The 15,771-nt window shown below is 49.6% G+C and overlaps 1 protein-coding gene across 1 annotated transcript in view; it reads left to right on the top strand.

Moving 5' to 3' along the window:
- Positions 1-15,771, top strand: part of dok7b (docking protein 7b) — a 97,108-nt gene that overhangs the window by 15,869 nt on the left and 65,468 nt on the right. The window contains exon 5 of the mRNA XM_078557346.1: positions 11,143-11,262. Within this exon, the coding sequence (XP_078413472.1) occupies positions 11,143-11,262 (120 nt within the window). The remainder of the gene's footprint in view (positions 1-11,142; positions 11,263-15,771) is intronic.

Here is a 15,771-nt window from a genome sequence, read left to right on the forward strand (position 1 = left end):
ACTTTTAAGCGCTCATCTGAAGTGGCCTTGGAAGTCAAGTCACGGTGAACCCTCTCGGGGGAAACTAGAGACGAACGGTAAATTCCTGCCTCATGACTGACACCCACGTCCCAAGAATTGAACTTTAGTTGAAAAACTGATGGGTGGGGGGGGCTGGGGAGGCAGGAGCTTTGGCTGAATTTCCTCATCTCAGCTGAACCTGTGTAAATTGCTGGGTTCGGAAAGCAGTCAGTGAGTATCACACACACACACACACATATATACACACACACACACACAGAGACCAGCAAGGCATCAGCTTTCATCGCTTCCTTTTGCTTCGTAAGGCCCCCCGGAATTACGGCCGCTTGCAGAAGCTGCTGTGAAGGAGTGGACTGGGTCTGTGGGGGGTGAGGGAGTTTGGTTTCTATTCTGCCCCTGTGGTGCCATGACCCCCCCACACCTGCCTTGGCCCCGGTCGTGTGGGGGTAGGGGAATGGTGGGGGAGTCCTCTCTGGGCAGTGACAGCTGCACACAGTATGCAGTGTGTGCTCGGTCACCTAAGGAATTTGGCCCTGGGAGTTAGAGGGCACTGAGGGTCAGAGGGCAGAGCCACGGTCATCTGCATCCTGCAAGCCGGGAGCTGAAAAGTCATGGGAGGGGCGTTTTGGATGGTCTCCTTGTGGGGGGGGACGGTCCTGAAAAATCAGGGTGCCTATGCCCTTAAGAAGGGGAAGGGTCAAGTTGACAAAGAGCAAGGGGGTATCAACAATAAAGAGTTCAGGGGGGAGAACAGGAATATCCACATGGATAATGATGGGGTCAAGGGTATTGGGGAGGCTGGATAGTGGTAGGAGGAAAGGAGATCAAGCGGCAGCGAGGATGGAGGAGGATGGGAGGGACTTGGCGGTGTTAGGGGGAGGTTGGAAGCAGATCTCCCAGATGAAGGTCAGCAGCACTATTTTCAATCTCCCCTAACAGTTCAAAAAACAAGCTAGCGAAACATTGATTAGGGAGGGGTCTCGGGATATGTGGGAGGAGTTTAGCACAGCAAATCTTGGCCGATTGAAGGGATGAAGAGCATGGCTCAGCTGAGTGCTGAACTCAAGGGTCTAATGCACAATGAATGAGCTTGGTTCCTTTATCAATGCCGCATGTTCAGGCGAGAATCCATGAAGTTTAGGTGCTGTGGTGCATGTGGTCTCAATTGGCATCTGATCCTTACAGAGTTATGTCAGTATGGATGTAGGGTCAAGACATTAAGGGCCATATCTGCTGAACAGAGGTAGCGTGGGCCCTCCCAGTGCTCTGGTCATGGCACCATGATTGCAACCAGGACAGAAGTGCAAGGTTTGGGTATCACTGGTTATGGTCAGGCCATTGGGGGACAACCAACACAAAGCTGACTGTGGCTCCTAGGACTTGGGTCTTTTGATCTGAATTCAGACCCTTGTGAATGCGCATCACGTCTGAGGGGAGGGTTCAGCCGTGTGTGGTCCTCCAGGATGATATCAGCCTGCAAAGGGTGGACTTGGTAATGTGCAGACTGAGGGCAATCAAGGGCTAGAGATGATATTCCTGCCTTGTATATGGAGGGAGATCATTCCACAGGGACTAACGTTGACTTTTTAAAAATTCATTCATGGGATGTGGGCTTTGCTGGCTGGGCTAGCATTTATTGCCCATCTTTAGTTGCCCTTGAGAAAGGTGGTGGTGAGCTGCCTTCTTGAACTGCTGCAGTCCATGTGGTGTAGGTACACCCACAGTGCTGTTAGGCAGGGAGTTCCAGGATTTTGACCCAGTGACTGAAGGAACGGCAATATATTCCCAAGTCAGGATGGTGAGTGACTTGGAGGGGAACGTCCAGGTGGTGGTGTTCCCTTCTATCTGCTGCCCTTGTCCTTCTAGATGGTAGTGGTCATGGGTTTGGAAGGTGATATCGAAGGAGCCCTGGTGTATTCCTGCAATGCATCTTGCATATGGTACACACTGCTGCTGCTGTGCGTCAGTGGTGGAGGGAATGAATGGCACTACATTCACAAACAATCAAGTGGACTGCTTTGTCTAGGACAGTGTCAAGCTTTTTGTGTGTGGGAGCTGCACTCATCCAGGCAAATGGGGAGTATTCCATCACACTCCTGACTTGTGCCTTGTAGATGGTGGACAGGTTTTGGGGAGTCAGAGGTGAGTTACTCTCCACAGGATTCCTAACCTCTGACCTGCTCTTGTAGCCACAGTATTTAAATGACTAGTTCAGTTTCTGGTCAATGGTAACCCCCAGGATGTTGATGGTGAGGGATTCAGTGATGTTAATGCCATTGAATGTTAAGGGGTGATGGTTAGATTCTCTCGTGTCAGAGATGATCATTGCCTGACACTTGTGTGGCGCGAATGTTACTTGCCACTTGTCAGCTCAAGTCTGGATATTGTCCAGGTCTTGCTGCATTTGGACATGGACTGTTTCAGTATCTGAGGAGTCGCGAATGGTGCTGAACATTGTGCAATCATCAGCGAACATCCCCACTTCTGACCTTATGATGGAAGGAAGGTCATTGATGAAGCAAGTGGAAACGGTTGGTCCCCGAGGAACTCCTGCAGTAATGCCCTGGAGCTGAGATGACTGACCTCCAACAACCACAATCATTTTCCTTTGTGCTAGGTATGACTCCAACCAGTGGAGAGTTATCCCCCTGATTTCCATTGACGCCAGTTTTACTAGGGCTTCTTGATGCCACACTCGGTCTAATGCAGCCTTGATGTCAAGGGCAGTCACTCTCACTTCACCTCGGGAGTTCAGCTCTTCTGTCCATGTTTGAACCAAGGCTGTAATGAGGTCAGGAGCTGAGTGGCCCTGGCGGAACCCAAACAGGGTGTCAGTGAGCAGGTTATTGCTAAGCAAGTGTTGCTTGATAGCACTGTAGATAACCCCTTTCACTACTTTACTGATGATCGAGAGTAGTCTGATGGGGTGGTAATTGGCCGGGTTGGATTTGTCCTGCTTTTTGTGTACAGGACATATCTGGGCAATTTTCCACATAGCTGGGTAGATGCCAGTGCTGTTGCTGTACTGGAACAGCTTGGCTAGGGGTGCAGCAAGTTCTGGAGCACAAATCTTCAGTACTATTGCCAGAATATTGTCAGGGCCCATAGCGTTTGCACTATCCAGTGCCTTCAGCTGTTTCTTGATAACATGTGGAGTAAATTGAATTGGCTAGAGACTGGAATCTGTGATGCTGGGGACCTCCGGAGGAGGCTGAGATGGGTCATCCACTCAGCACTTCTGGCTGAAGATTGTAGCTAATACTTCAGCCTCATCTTTTGCACTGATGTGCTGGGCTCCTCTATCATTGAAGATGGGGATATTTGTGGATCCTCCTCCTCCGGTGAGTTGTTTAATTGTCCCCCATCATTCACGATTGGATGTGGCAGGACTGCAGAGCTTAGACCTGATCTGTTGGTTGTGGGATCGCTTAGCTCATATTCCTCACATTCTAGGTGAGGAAGTCACACCCCACAGACTTGGAGGGAATTCCATACTAGTTGCTTTGAAGGTTACCGTGCATTGAACTTCTTTGCCTGTGATCCTTCCAAGGCTCCATGAGGGACCTTTGCAGAATCTGACAATCAGCGACACACAAATGCATAAGGGAGGTGACGGATGCTCTTTTCACTAAAGCTCACCATTCCATGCAGTTTCACGTGGATGAAGCAAGCCAGGCTGAGAGCTGTGGGATTGGCTTCGGTATCAGGCTTCCTGCAAGTGCAGGGCGCCATCGACTGCACACATGCGGCCTTAAAGAGCTCCCTGGTAGCAGCCTGAGTGATTCATTAACAGAAAAGGATTCAACTCTCTCTTGAACTTTCAGCTAATTTGTGGTCGCAAAGCAGACCCAGCAGGTTTGTGGGAGGGAGCTCACACGACTCATACGTTTTGAGTCATTCCCAGGTCTCTCAGATCTTTGAGGGACCTTGATGCTTAGAGAGCTTGACCTTCCGATAAGGGATACGCCCAAAAGACTTATCAAATGACACCCGTTCATCAGCCGCAGAGTGCATCTGAAGAGAGATCTAATGCTGCACATTGAGCCACAAGGTCCTTAACAGTGCAGACTAGTAGCCTGATTAAAGATGTGTTTCAGATGTTTGGACCAGTCAAGCGGGACTCTCCAATACTTGCTGCAGAGTGTATCCCGCAACATCGCTGTTTGTAGCTCTGCACAACCTAGTGCTGCAAAGTGGGTGGGGGAATGTGTTGCCAGAGGGAGACATTGAGGAGCTAGATGTCTTCTCTGAAGAGGAGGGCTTGGAAGGGGTTGAGTCTAAGAGGGTGAAGATTCAGATGAGTCACATGAGGATACCATTGTATGGGCACGTCGTGGCAGATGTGCCCTCTAGCTATAAGGTTGTTACAAGATTTCAAGAGGAATAAGGTCAAGACAAGCTGTTACAAGTGCAAGTTTCTTATGCTTTGATGCAGGGCACACAACACCACCCACAAAATGTCATCAATCTCAGTGGTCATGGAGGAAGCATAAGTCACCTTCAACCCTAACGATGGGGTCATCCTTGGATGGCACAATAGCTCAGGGGCCACGTGACTGCTGTGGAATGGGATAAGCACTCCACCGGTGCACATCCTTGAGCAACTATGCATAGTACGGTCCTTTCCACCATGGAGGCAACAAGTCAGTGGCCATGGCATCCTTCAGGAGGCTATTGCACACCTCGATGCACTCATTGCAGTGAGACAGCAGGTTACAGCCGACTTGCTAGGAGGAAAAACAATCCTCACTGCTTAGCTGTTGACCATCTCGTGAGGGAGCTACATCTGGACAGCACCATCTCTCCAGACACCAGCCCTCGTGCATGATTTAATGCACAGGCCGCATCTTGATGCCGAGCCCCAAGATGCTATTGGACGTTGGGGCACAGTGATCTGTCACACAACAGTATGGACGCCAAGCTGCGAGTTATGTCATCATTGTCCACACACAGAGAATGGCTCAGCAGGACCATCATTTGATTATTGACAAATACCCATTACCCTGCGTTCGTTGGAAGCCTGCCAAGTTTACATCCTGCATTGCCTTGGCACCTGGGAGAGATGTGGCCTAGTCGGTTTTGGACACAGCAGTCAATGATAACTTAACTTAATCCTTTCATAGATCCTGCCAAGCACTCAGGAGATGTGCCAGAGCGTCACTTTCATAGACCTTGTCGGGACTGCAGCACCACCTCAGAAAGGCCAATCCTTTCTATGAACCCAAAGTCAATGAATTCACAGTCCTAAAATTAATTCCACATCAATTTTCGTTCTGTGACTCCGCAGAGGGAATCGGTGAAGTGTCGCTAGGCAGCCATTCAGGAGCAAAGTACAATCCTCCACAGGTAAGTAGACAGCTTCATCAGGATGAGCGCACACCTCTGACATCGCACACTCATTCCCCTCGCAGGCATTTCAAATGTCGCCAAGTGGAACAAACTCCCGTCGCTCAGTGTCTTGGATGGGGAGAGTGGGAACTAAGAAAGGAATAACATTCATCCTTCAACAACAGAAAACCACTGCATGGAGGCATGAAAGGCTACGGTGGTCAACGATGAATACCACTTTTCCCAAAAAGTCAGTCATAAAATAAACGCCATTGCAAAGTGTACTTGGGTGAAAGACTCCAACGTTGGTTGTGATAGATGCCTGTAACATCCACAAACTACAGACTTCAGTGCGCCGTTGTTAGGAGAATCACTAACCTCAATGACCAATTCTCCTGAGGTCACATAATGTCTGCCTGAGATGTAAGGGTTACATGTGCTTTGTCCAGCCATCATTTTCATACAGGATATGCCTTTGTTCACATCGCTGATGTGGAACGAAAGGTGATTCACTGTGATGAGACTGAGTGAGACTTAATGGAATGGAAGAACCAGGTGGGAGATAATTAGAGGGGGTTCATGTGTCACACCGATGAACCGTTCGATACCTGAGACTTGGAGAGGAATAAATCCGAAATATATTTACAATAGTGCAGATTATATACAGTGAATGAACAACTGTTCCGCCATTGTGCATTCAGAACTTCTTAATTTTTCTAACTCTACGTCTAGGTGCAGCCCTGACATCCGCAGCAAAGGTGGAGGTAGCCTTTGTCTGCTATGTCCTGTTGTCTGGGAATACTGGCGGGTGTCCTCTGGAGGCCCTGAGGCATGGATAGCCCCGGTTTGCTAAGAGTCTCCTGCTCTAGGGCAGGTGCACCCTCCTTGGCCTGATCTCCTGGAGTTGATGGGGGTCACAGGCAGAGGGGATTTGGAGGGGTAGGATACTCTTGGAATGTCCTGGGCGGATGCTCCTGGGGTGTCTGGCTGACGCTCCTTCTCCCCCATTTGGGTGGCCAAGGACCCCTCCCTGACACCCTTGTGGAGAAGGGGCACCTGGAGGGAAGTCGAGCTGCCCCGTCCCTTCCTTGCTGAGCCACTGCCATGGCTGGAGTGATGTTGTGCTGTTCTGAGCACAAACCGGGCCAAGACTGCTGGATCTGGGACTCCATGGTGGCCGCCCCCCTCCCATGGAGAGTTCAATGCGTTCGCTTGCTGGAGCTATGACATCAGACAGACCATGGACAGACTCCGCCATCCTTCGTTCTAGTCCGGTGACGAGCTCTAACAACCCTGCTTGATGATCCCCTGCCTGTCTTTGCATCTCCCAACATCTCTCTCGGTGGGGGGCCAATTGCAGAAGTTCATTATCAGACTCGGACTCTGCAGGGGCCTGGGCTCCGGAGTGATAGAGACCTCGGCTGCCTCTACCTCTGCCTGCTGTGGACGCGTGTCGGTGAGGCGATCACCAGATTGTGATCCTGAGCTTACTCTGGAGTCAGGAGCCACCGACAGAGTGTGTGGAGGGTGCGGGTTAACGCGGTGATGCATCTTCCTCCGATGATCCCTCTGCCTCCTCATCTGAGGTGCTCCTGGGGGCTGAGGCTGAGGTGCTCGCTGATGGTCTTCCTCTGCATTTTCTTGCTGGTTGTTGATAGAGAAAAGAGATAATTAATGATCGACTAGGCTGCTCCAACATTGATAAGTCACTCACATCAACATGAGGACAATGAGTGGACTGGATGGACCCTTACAGGCTCATTGAAGGAGACCGATCTCGCCTTCTGTGCAGTAATGACCTCTGGTCCTTGCCAGTGAGCTCACTTCTCACGAGAGGAGCATGCTCTAAGCTCGGGGGTACCCTCTCCGGTCTTTGCTGTCTCTCGTTGGTTGTGAGAGATCTTGTCCTGCACAGAGCGCGCGCTGGATTGACTGTGCGCACTATGGGTGAAAGAGCAGCTCAGAAACTTGCAGGCCTGTTGTGTCTACAAAGCCCTCCCCACTAAGGGATTAAGGTGCCGTTTTGTGCAGGATCTTATGTGAGATGGTGATCCTTAAAGCGGCAGTCTCGTCTGACGGTAGTGTGTGACATCCCTGTGGACTCTGACCCTTTTAGTCTGTCTGAGGCCCTTATGAGAGTGAGTTTGGAGTGAGGAGAAGGTCCACTTACCTTGGCGGAGCGCGTCAGATCGTTCACAGGGTGGCCCTTTTTACCCCGGCCACGAGAGCTGGTGACTTCCTCCCCCCTCCCCAGGCCGCCGTGCTTGGGTGGGAGGACTTCCTGCTCCCATCCCTTGGAAAGAGGGCCTCCCCTGCCTTTCCCGGGAGAATCCCCCACGGAAGCCTCGCTGAGCCGAGGGTTTTGCACGTTTTGGGCGCCAATGGTGAAGCGGAAATTGACACCGCGCACGGGCCTGAAACGAGTGAGCGTCTGTCTGGGTGCCGTATTAAATATGGCGCCTGGACCTTCGACCCCCTCCCCCACAATGAGGTAATGGCGGGACGAGCGAATCCCTGCCGCGCGATTCGACCAGCTGCTCGTTGACGCATAATTAATGAGCCGAAAAGCGGGGAAAATCAGTCGGATAAATCCGGCCCGCTGACCAACGGGAATCTCTCCGATTTCCCCGCGCTTAGTCTCCAGAATGGAAAATTTGGCTTAATTATTTGGGGGGGGGGCGGTGGTGGGGGTGGAAAGCCTGAATTTATCTTAAAAAGCCCTTGTCGCTTTCATTTGGGAGAACGGTCATTAAGGATAAGACTATATTTATGACCGGCCGACATTGCATCCCTCACTCCCCCACCCCCTGTCTCCACAGGCTTCGAATCCCAGCCGATTAAACAGCTGCTTGGCGTTGCAGAGATGCATTCCAGCCATTCCAAAGACTTGCTGAGTGACCAGTGTTGTAGCCGCTCGCCGGGAGGCGACGCTGATCCTTGTAACCCGAACACGTGGCCTGCTGGGCACTTCCAGCTTTCCACTTTTAAACCTGTTTTCTAGGAAAAATGTGCAGGAGGCAGAGGTGCACCCTGGCGGGCCACCCCAGGCTTTTGTCGACGTGTTGGGCACCCGACCTTTCCTTCCACCCCGTCCTGGCCCCTTCAGCCTGGTGTTGTGTGGGCCTGTACAGCTGGCAAAAGCCCTCAGTAAGGAAGAAAGAGACTTGCATTTATATAGCGCCTTTTCACCCCCCCCCCCCCCACCCGCCCCCAGGGTGTGCCGAAGCGAAGTGCTTTCAAAGCGTGGCCATGTAGGAGATGTGCCGGGTGACCTGACGTCCTGCTTTGGCTGGGACCGGTCTGGGTTTTTCCGCTCGGCGTTCCAGTGTCTAGACCGTTTATTTTTTTTTATTTCTCCAGATTGTTCAGATGTCCAGGTTTTCAGCCCCACTCAGGGGCCCCTAACCAGCACCGCCCCCCCTCCCCCAACACCGTGTTCAATTTCATATCCAACGTAGACCCAGGAGAGTCGAGCATAACTTTTTTGTTTGTAGGAAGAGTTAGATTCCTTTTTTAAAAAATTGTAAATTGTTAAAGGGGCCCAGCCAACGTCAGGAAATGGAGCAATTCAAGGGGCTGTAACAAAAGCCTTTGGCTGCTGCTGGCTCACGCGAGGGAGCTTCGTCCAGTCAGAGGAGCGGGCGCCGATTGGTGCAGTCGAGCTGCGGCAGTCTCAAACCTAGGGGGCGGCGGGCGATCAGGAGCCACTGCAGACACCACACAAACCCCGTCCCCGTGAACTGGGCCCGGCTGCCACAGAGAGAGAGAGAGAGAGAGAGAACGGACAGAAGCCACTGCTCAAGGGGCAATGCTTAGTGCCGGTGCCAGTGGACAGCAGCTCCAGCCAGTCAGTGAGTGAGTGAGAGAGAGGGCAGCCGGCACGGGGAGTGGTGGCCAGTCCCGGGGGCACAGGGGCTGCAGCACAGGCCATGGCAAGGCTGCACTGCCAACACCCCCCTCACGTTAAATGCAATTACATTAACACCAATCTCACAACACAACTGTCCCCTCAGAAATGATATGCTGGTTTGGTCACAAGTTTCTCTCTGCTTCTTTTCTCTCTCTTCTTCTTTTCTCTCTCTCTGCTTCTTTTCTCTCTCTGCTTCTTCTCTCTCTCTGCTTCTTTTCTCTCTCTCTGCTTCTCTTTTCTCTCTGCTTCTCTTTGCTCTCTCTGCTTCTCTTTGCTCTCTCTGCTTCTCTTTTCTCTCTCTGCTTCTCTTTTCTCTCTCTGCTTCTCTTTTCTCTCTCTGCTTCTCTTTTCTCTCTCTGCTTCTCTTTTCTCTCTGCTTCTTTTCTCTCTCTCTGCTTCTCTTTGCTCTCTCTGCTTCTCTTTGCTCTCTCTGCTTCTCTTTTCTCTCTCTGCTTCTCTTTTCTCTCTCTGCTTCTCTTTTCTCTTCTCTCTCTCGCTTTATTTCATGACCGTTTAGCGTTTATGCCAATTTAAGATGTCATCACTTGACCAGCTACCTTCAACTGCCCCTCCCCTACACTCCTCTCATTGGTCACCCAGCATGCCAGTCATCAGATGCCTTCCCAAGGCTTTGGAACGTGCCCCAGTTTGATGTTTTGAAAATCCGGTCACCCCACAAACGTGGCGACCAAACTGCGAGCAGCCAGGCCCCTCGATCGGCATTGTGACAAAACCCCGATGTTTTCTTAGTGCTGATGATTGGAGGGGTAAACATTGGCCCAGCATACTGGGGACAACAGACTATCCTTGATTCACTGGAGAGGGCAGCTGGAGCCCTCGGTTTGTTATCTCAGACAGTGCAGCACTCACTCAGTACTGCCCTGGAGTGTCAACCTGGATTATTAGACTCTGGAGTGGGGCTTGAGTTCAACCTTCTGACTGGCTGATTGCTTCCATCGCCTCCCTGGGCAGTCTGCTTCGTAACTCTTTGGTAGATATAGGGGAAGGATATGGAGAGGAGGAAAGGAGCGTGACGGCAGGGTTCATGGTGATGGGTGCACTATATATATTCTGGATTTATGGAAATAATACGAATATACGAACAAGGAGCAGGAGAAGGCCATTCAGTCCCTCGAGCCTGCTCCGCCATAGCTGATCTGATAGAACCCTGAAATCTGCATCCCACCTACCGTCGATTAACCTATCACCCCCTTGCTTATCAAGAATCTATCCACCTCTACCCTGAAAATATTCAGACTCTGCTTCCACCGCCTTTTCAGGAAGAGAGTTCCAAAGACTCACGACCCTCTGAGTGAAAACATTTTTCCTCATCTCTGTTTTAAATGGGCGACCCCTCAATTTTAAACTGTGACCCCTAGTTCTAGATTCTCCCACAAGAGGAAACATCCTCTCCACATCCACCCTGAGACCCCTCAGGATCTTATATGTTTCAATCAGGTTACCTCTTACTCTTCTAAACTCCAACGGAAACAAGCCTAGTCTGTCCAACCTTTCCTCATAAGACAAACCGCCCATTCCAGGTATTAATCTAGTAAACCTTCTCTGAACTGCTTCCAACGCGTTTACATCCTTTATCATTTTAATTCTGCATCTTAGTTTATTAGGTCTAGTAGCGAATGAGAAGAAATATCTCTTCATTTGTCCACTGTCCTTAAATGATCAGTAAACCAAACCAGCTTGTTGATACACGGTGACTGGGACATGAGTTTTCTCAGGCTGCACTGCATAACTTTTTGGGGGGGGGAGGTTCGATGTAAACTTTGACGGGATTCGCCCTCCCACCCTTCATGTGCTTTTAACAATGTCCTTCCATGTGTGGGAGAATAAAATAAACAAGCTGCCTTCTCTGTTTCTCTGCACAGGGGCTGGTGTTTTCTGTCTGTCCTGTACTGAGGGCGAACGGATCAGTTTCCTCTTTGACTGCATCGTCCGAGGGATCTCGACAACCAAAGGACCCTTTGGACTGCGACCAGCCCTGCCAGGTTAATATAGGAAGTATATAACAACAACAGCACCGAGGAAACTGGCAGGCTTATTGTTTCTATCCATAACTCGCGTGAGGGGAGGGGACTGAGTTGTAGGGGCAGAGGGAGTGGAGGGGAAGGGACAGAAGGAGAGATGGTGGGGATTGAGTGGAAGCAGGAGCGGGGGAGAGGGGAACTGAGTGGAGTAGGAGGGTTGGAGAGAGAGGGGGGAGAGAGGGAAGGAGATCCACTAGATTTTAGTTCTTTGACATGTTTTTGTGTTTATATTGTGTGTGTGTGTGTGTGAGGAATTAAGCTGATTTTTAGGAACAAAAGAGAATTTGTTGTGTTTTAATTATCCTTGATTTCCATCCCAACGTTTAAATGAAGCAAAACCGAATCCTGGGCCCCTGGTTGAATTATTTATTTATTTATTTATTCCCCTCCCCGCCGGTGATCCTTTCCCGTGTGTGTTGCCTCCTTACTGCATTCCCCTGTGTGCCAAATGTAGGCAGACGCTAGCCCATTTAAATTAAACCCTTTTTTGCTCTTTAAAAACAGGGAGGATTGTTGGACCCCTGGGCGGGGTATTGAATTGAGACAGTGAGATCAGAAATTCTCCTTCCGTTGAGGTTATATGTGAGATCATATGGCGAGCTTAGAGGTGGAATGACAAGACCCTTCACAGGTTGAGGGCAGGGCCAGTACTTGTAGTGCGGACAACTCTCTGCACCCAGAGTTATTTTCTACATGCTGCCTTCAACTGAAGAAATCGCTGCTGCAATATTTTCGTCTGATATGCCTGTCTCTCTAAATATACCGTGAACTTTAACTTTTAAAGAAACTCATTTAAGTTGATTAGCTGCAATGGAAGGGGTTCGACAATAAGGGATGGAGTTAATGTGCACTAGTTTTCCAGGATTAATGAACTGCTCTCTGTCCTTCCCCCACCCCCACAACTACCTCTGTGACTTGAATGGAAAGGGGTGGGGGGGAGGCTGCTGTGGAGCATAACCAACAGCACGAATCTGTTGGGCTGAATGGCCTGTTTCTGTGCTATAAATTCTAGCTGTGGGCTCGATGAGTAATGGAGGAGAATCCTTTGTATTCCTTTTGCTCCTAGGAGATTGAAGGGTCATTTGAGCGAGGATTTTAAAATGTTCAAAGGATTTATTGAGGAGGATACAGAGAAACTATTTCAAGAAGTGATTTGGCAATAAAGAGCTTGAATATGGCTGAAAAGAGAGACATGTTGCTGAAGCTTTTCATCTCGCACTCAACAGGACAAACGCAAGAGTGCCAAATTTCAAACGATCACAACAATTTATACTGCAGGAGAAAAGGCTGCTGACTGGTTGGCAAGTTGACTCTGGCCGAGGTGTTGCCATGGGGAAATATAAAGGGAACTACAGGCTCCCCCAAGCTTTTGCGTAATTCTAAAAGTGCACACGGCTTGAACATATTCCTTTTTGCTTGTGGAGAATGAGTCACTGTGTATGAATGTATGTCGCTTCTAGCAAGTGTAAATGAGCCACATTACAAGCTTGACTGATTAACTTACATTGGTTGTTGGCGTTGCTATTAGCAACGATTTTCTCTGGGAGCATCAAGAAAGCCAGGACTTGATGTTAAAATTCCAGGCAGGTCATTTTAGAGGTGAAATCACAAAGCACTTCTTCACAAAAAGGGGAGTGGAGATCTGGAAATCTCCCCCACCCCCACCCCCCCAAAAAAGGCTGTGGATCCTGGGACAATGGAAGCTTTGGGACTGGGACAGATTTTTGGAGGCTAAGGGAGTCCAGGGACACGGAGCAGAGGTGGGGTAGATGGATTTGATGGGGGTCATGATCTAATTTAATGCTGGAGCAGGCTTGCGGGGTTGAATGGCCTGTTCCATTTTCTGTTTCCCCCTACAGATGGGGGGAGTGTACTCTGTACCCTCGGCCCACACGTTTCCCTCCCTATGCTGTCCCAGGAGTGGGCAGCAAGTATGTGAAAAGCTTGGAGCAAGCCGTGGTAACTTTTGTACGAACCACGGCAGTAGCAGTGATTGCACGCGCTGCCCTCATTGTCTCCCTTTCTCCCCCATTCCGTCTCCGCTTGCTAGGCCTCGGACATCATCGCTCTCAAATCCGCTGACTCGCCATCCAATTTTAATCTCACCCCCTTTGTTCGGTCTGGGTTTGACATTTTAGCTAAACATCCATATCTCCCCTGCCCTATTTTACTCTGCGTCGACCTTAATGGAGCCCAAGTATAGGTATGGGGTGTAAAATAGACAATAGACCCCCTCCCAACACGTTTTTTCAGGGACCTGGACTAATGATCCAGAGGCAGGAGTCAAATCGCACCACAACAGTTAGGGGGATTCAAGTTCATTTAATAAATAAACCTGGAATAAAAAGCTAGTATCAGTAATGGTAGCCATATTTGTAAAAACTCATCTGATTCATTCGTGTCCTTTAGGGAAGGAAATCTGCTGTCCTTACCCGGTCTGGCCTACATGTGACTCCAGACCCAAGGCAATGTGGTTGACTCTTGACTGCCCTCTGAGATGGTCTAGTAAGCCACTCAGTTTTATTCAAGACGATGGCTGCTTAGCATCACCCTCCCAAGGGCAATTAGGGATGGGGAGTAAATACTGAACTTGCCAAGGATGCTGTTAAAATGGGGGCTTAAATCCACATCTCTTTTTTTTCCCCCCCCACCCACAGCCACCACCCCCCACATCCAGGTCTTTGTACTAGATTGGTTTATCACTGACCGATAGCCCATAAGTTTCTTACATGTCAACGTGTGAAATAGGCACAGGAGGAGGCCACTCGGCCCCTCGAGCCTGCTCCACCATTCGAGGGTTGTTATGGGATGTGTTCGGAGGATGGATGTGTGGGAACAATGTTTGTTGAATGGGTCTCCATGTTGCTTTTGTCAACATGTAAAATGAGTTGGCTCCTGACTAGCGGGTATTGGATAGAACACTGTGGCTTGGTAGGGTGAAGGTAAGGGCAGGTTTATTTAACCCTGTTAACACAGAATTGGGGTTACCTTGACATTTAAGCCCATTTCTAACCAAGGCTTCAGTGATGGAACAAATTGAAAATGCGCCGCTTTTCTTCCTCATTCCAGTGATGGTGAATTTACAGGGCTGGACCGAGAAAGGCTGAACTGCATTCAGTTAGTAGGGAGGAGATGAATCAGGAGCTTATCTTTATAAACAGCTAACTCCCTTGATGACAATTGTGGAATTGGTCCTCGTGTTAACTATGGGGAGAGGTGGCTTTCTTAGTATTAAAGTGAATATATGTGCAAAGAAATAGACTTTTCACCTTTCTTTCATAACCCCGGGACATCCTAAAACACTTAACTCTCAATTAAATACCATCACTAAATATTCTGCGTCCATGAAAGTCTTAAGACTTTCACTTATTTGGCGCCTTTCACACAACGTTTGACTGCCTGTGATGTACTTTTGAAGAGCAGTTACTGTTGTAATATAACATATACAATGTCCCAATCTCAAGATCAGCCAATCTGCACAGCAAGATTCCACAATAGCACTGAGCTGAATGATCACGGAATCTGTTCTGCTAACATTGATTGAGGGATAAATATTGGCAGGACACTGGGGAGAACTCTCCTGCTCTTCAAACAGCATCATGGCATCTTTTATGCCCACCTGAGAGGGCAGACGGGGCCTTGGATTAATGTCCCATCCATAAAGCAGGAACTCGGACAGTCGGCATTTCCTCGGCACTGCAGCCTCGGTTATGGGGTCAAATCTCTGGAGTGGGGCTTGAATCCACAACGTTCTGGTTTTGAGCTGAGCGCGCAGAGCACTGAGCCATTTAAGGGTGGGGAAACCTCTACAGTATTCCTGCTGATGTGCTCACTAATTGTTGGGAAATGTGGCTCTATCCCGAGAGGGAAGAAGGATGTTCTCTGTGAGATGTTTTTGGCTGCTTATCTGTGGCGTTTTCTCATCCATTACAGAATCACAGAATCACACAGTGCATAAGAGGCCCTTCGGCCCATCGAGTCTGCACTGACACATGAGAAACACCTGACCTGCCTACCTAATCCCATTTACCAGCACTTGGCCCATAGCCTTGAATGTTATGACGTGCCAAGTGCTCATCCAGGTACTTTTTAAAGGATGTGAGGCAACCCGCCTCCACCACCCTCCCAGGCAGTGCATTCCAGACCGTCACCACCCTCTGGGTAAAAAAAGTTTTTCCTCACATCCCCCCTAAACCTCCTGCCCCTCACCTTGAACTTGTGTCCCCTCGTGACTGACCCTTCAACTAAGGGGAACAGCTGCTCCCTATCCACCCTGTCCATACCGCTCATAATCTTGTACACCTCGATCAGGTCACCCCTCAGTCTTCTCTGCTCCAATGAAAACAACCCAAGTATATCCAACCGCTCTTCATAACTTAAATGTTTCATCCCAGACAACATCCTGGTGAATCTCCTCTGCACCCTCTCCAGTGCAATCACATCCTTCCTATAATGTGGCAACCAGAACTG

The sequence above is a fragment of the Cetorhinus maximus genome, chromosome 2 (genome assembly GCF_964194155.1).
Source record: "Cetorhinus maximus chromosome 2, sCetMax3.hap1.1, whole genome shotgun sequence".
In the NCBI taxonomy this organism is placed as follows: domain Eukaryota; kingdom Metazoa; phylum Chordata; class Chondrichthyes; order Lamniformes; family Cetorhinidae; genus Cetorhinus; species Cetorhinus maximus.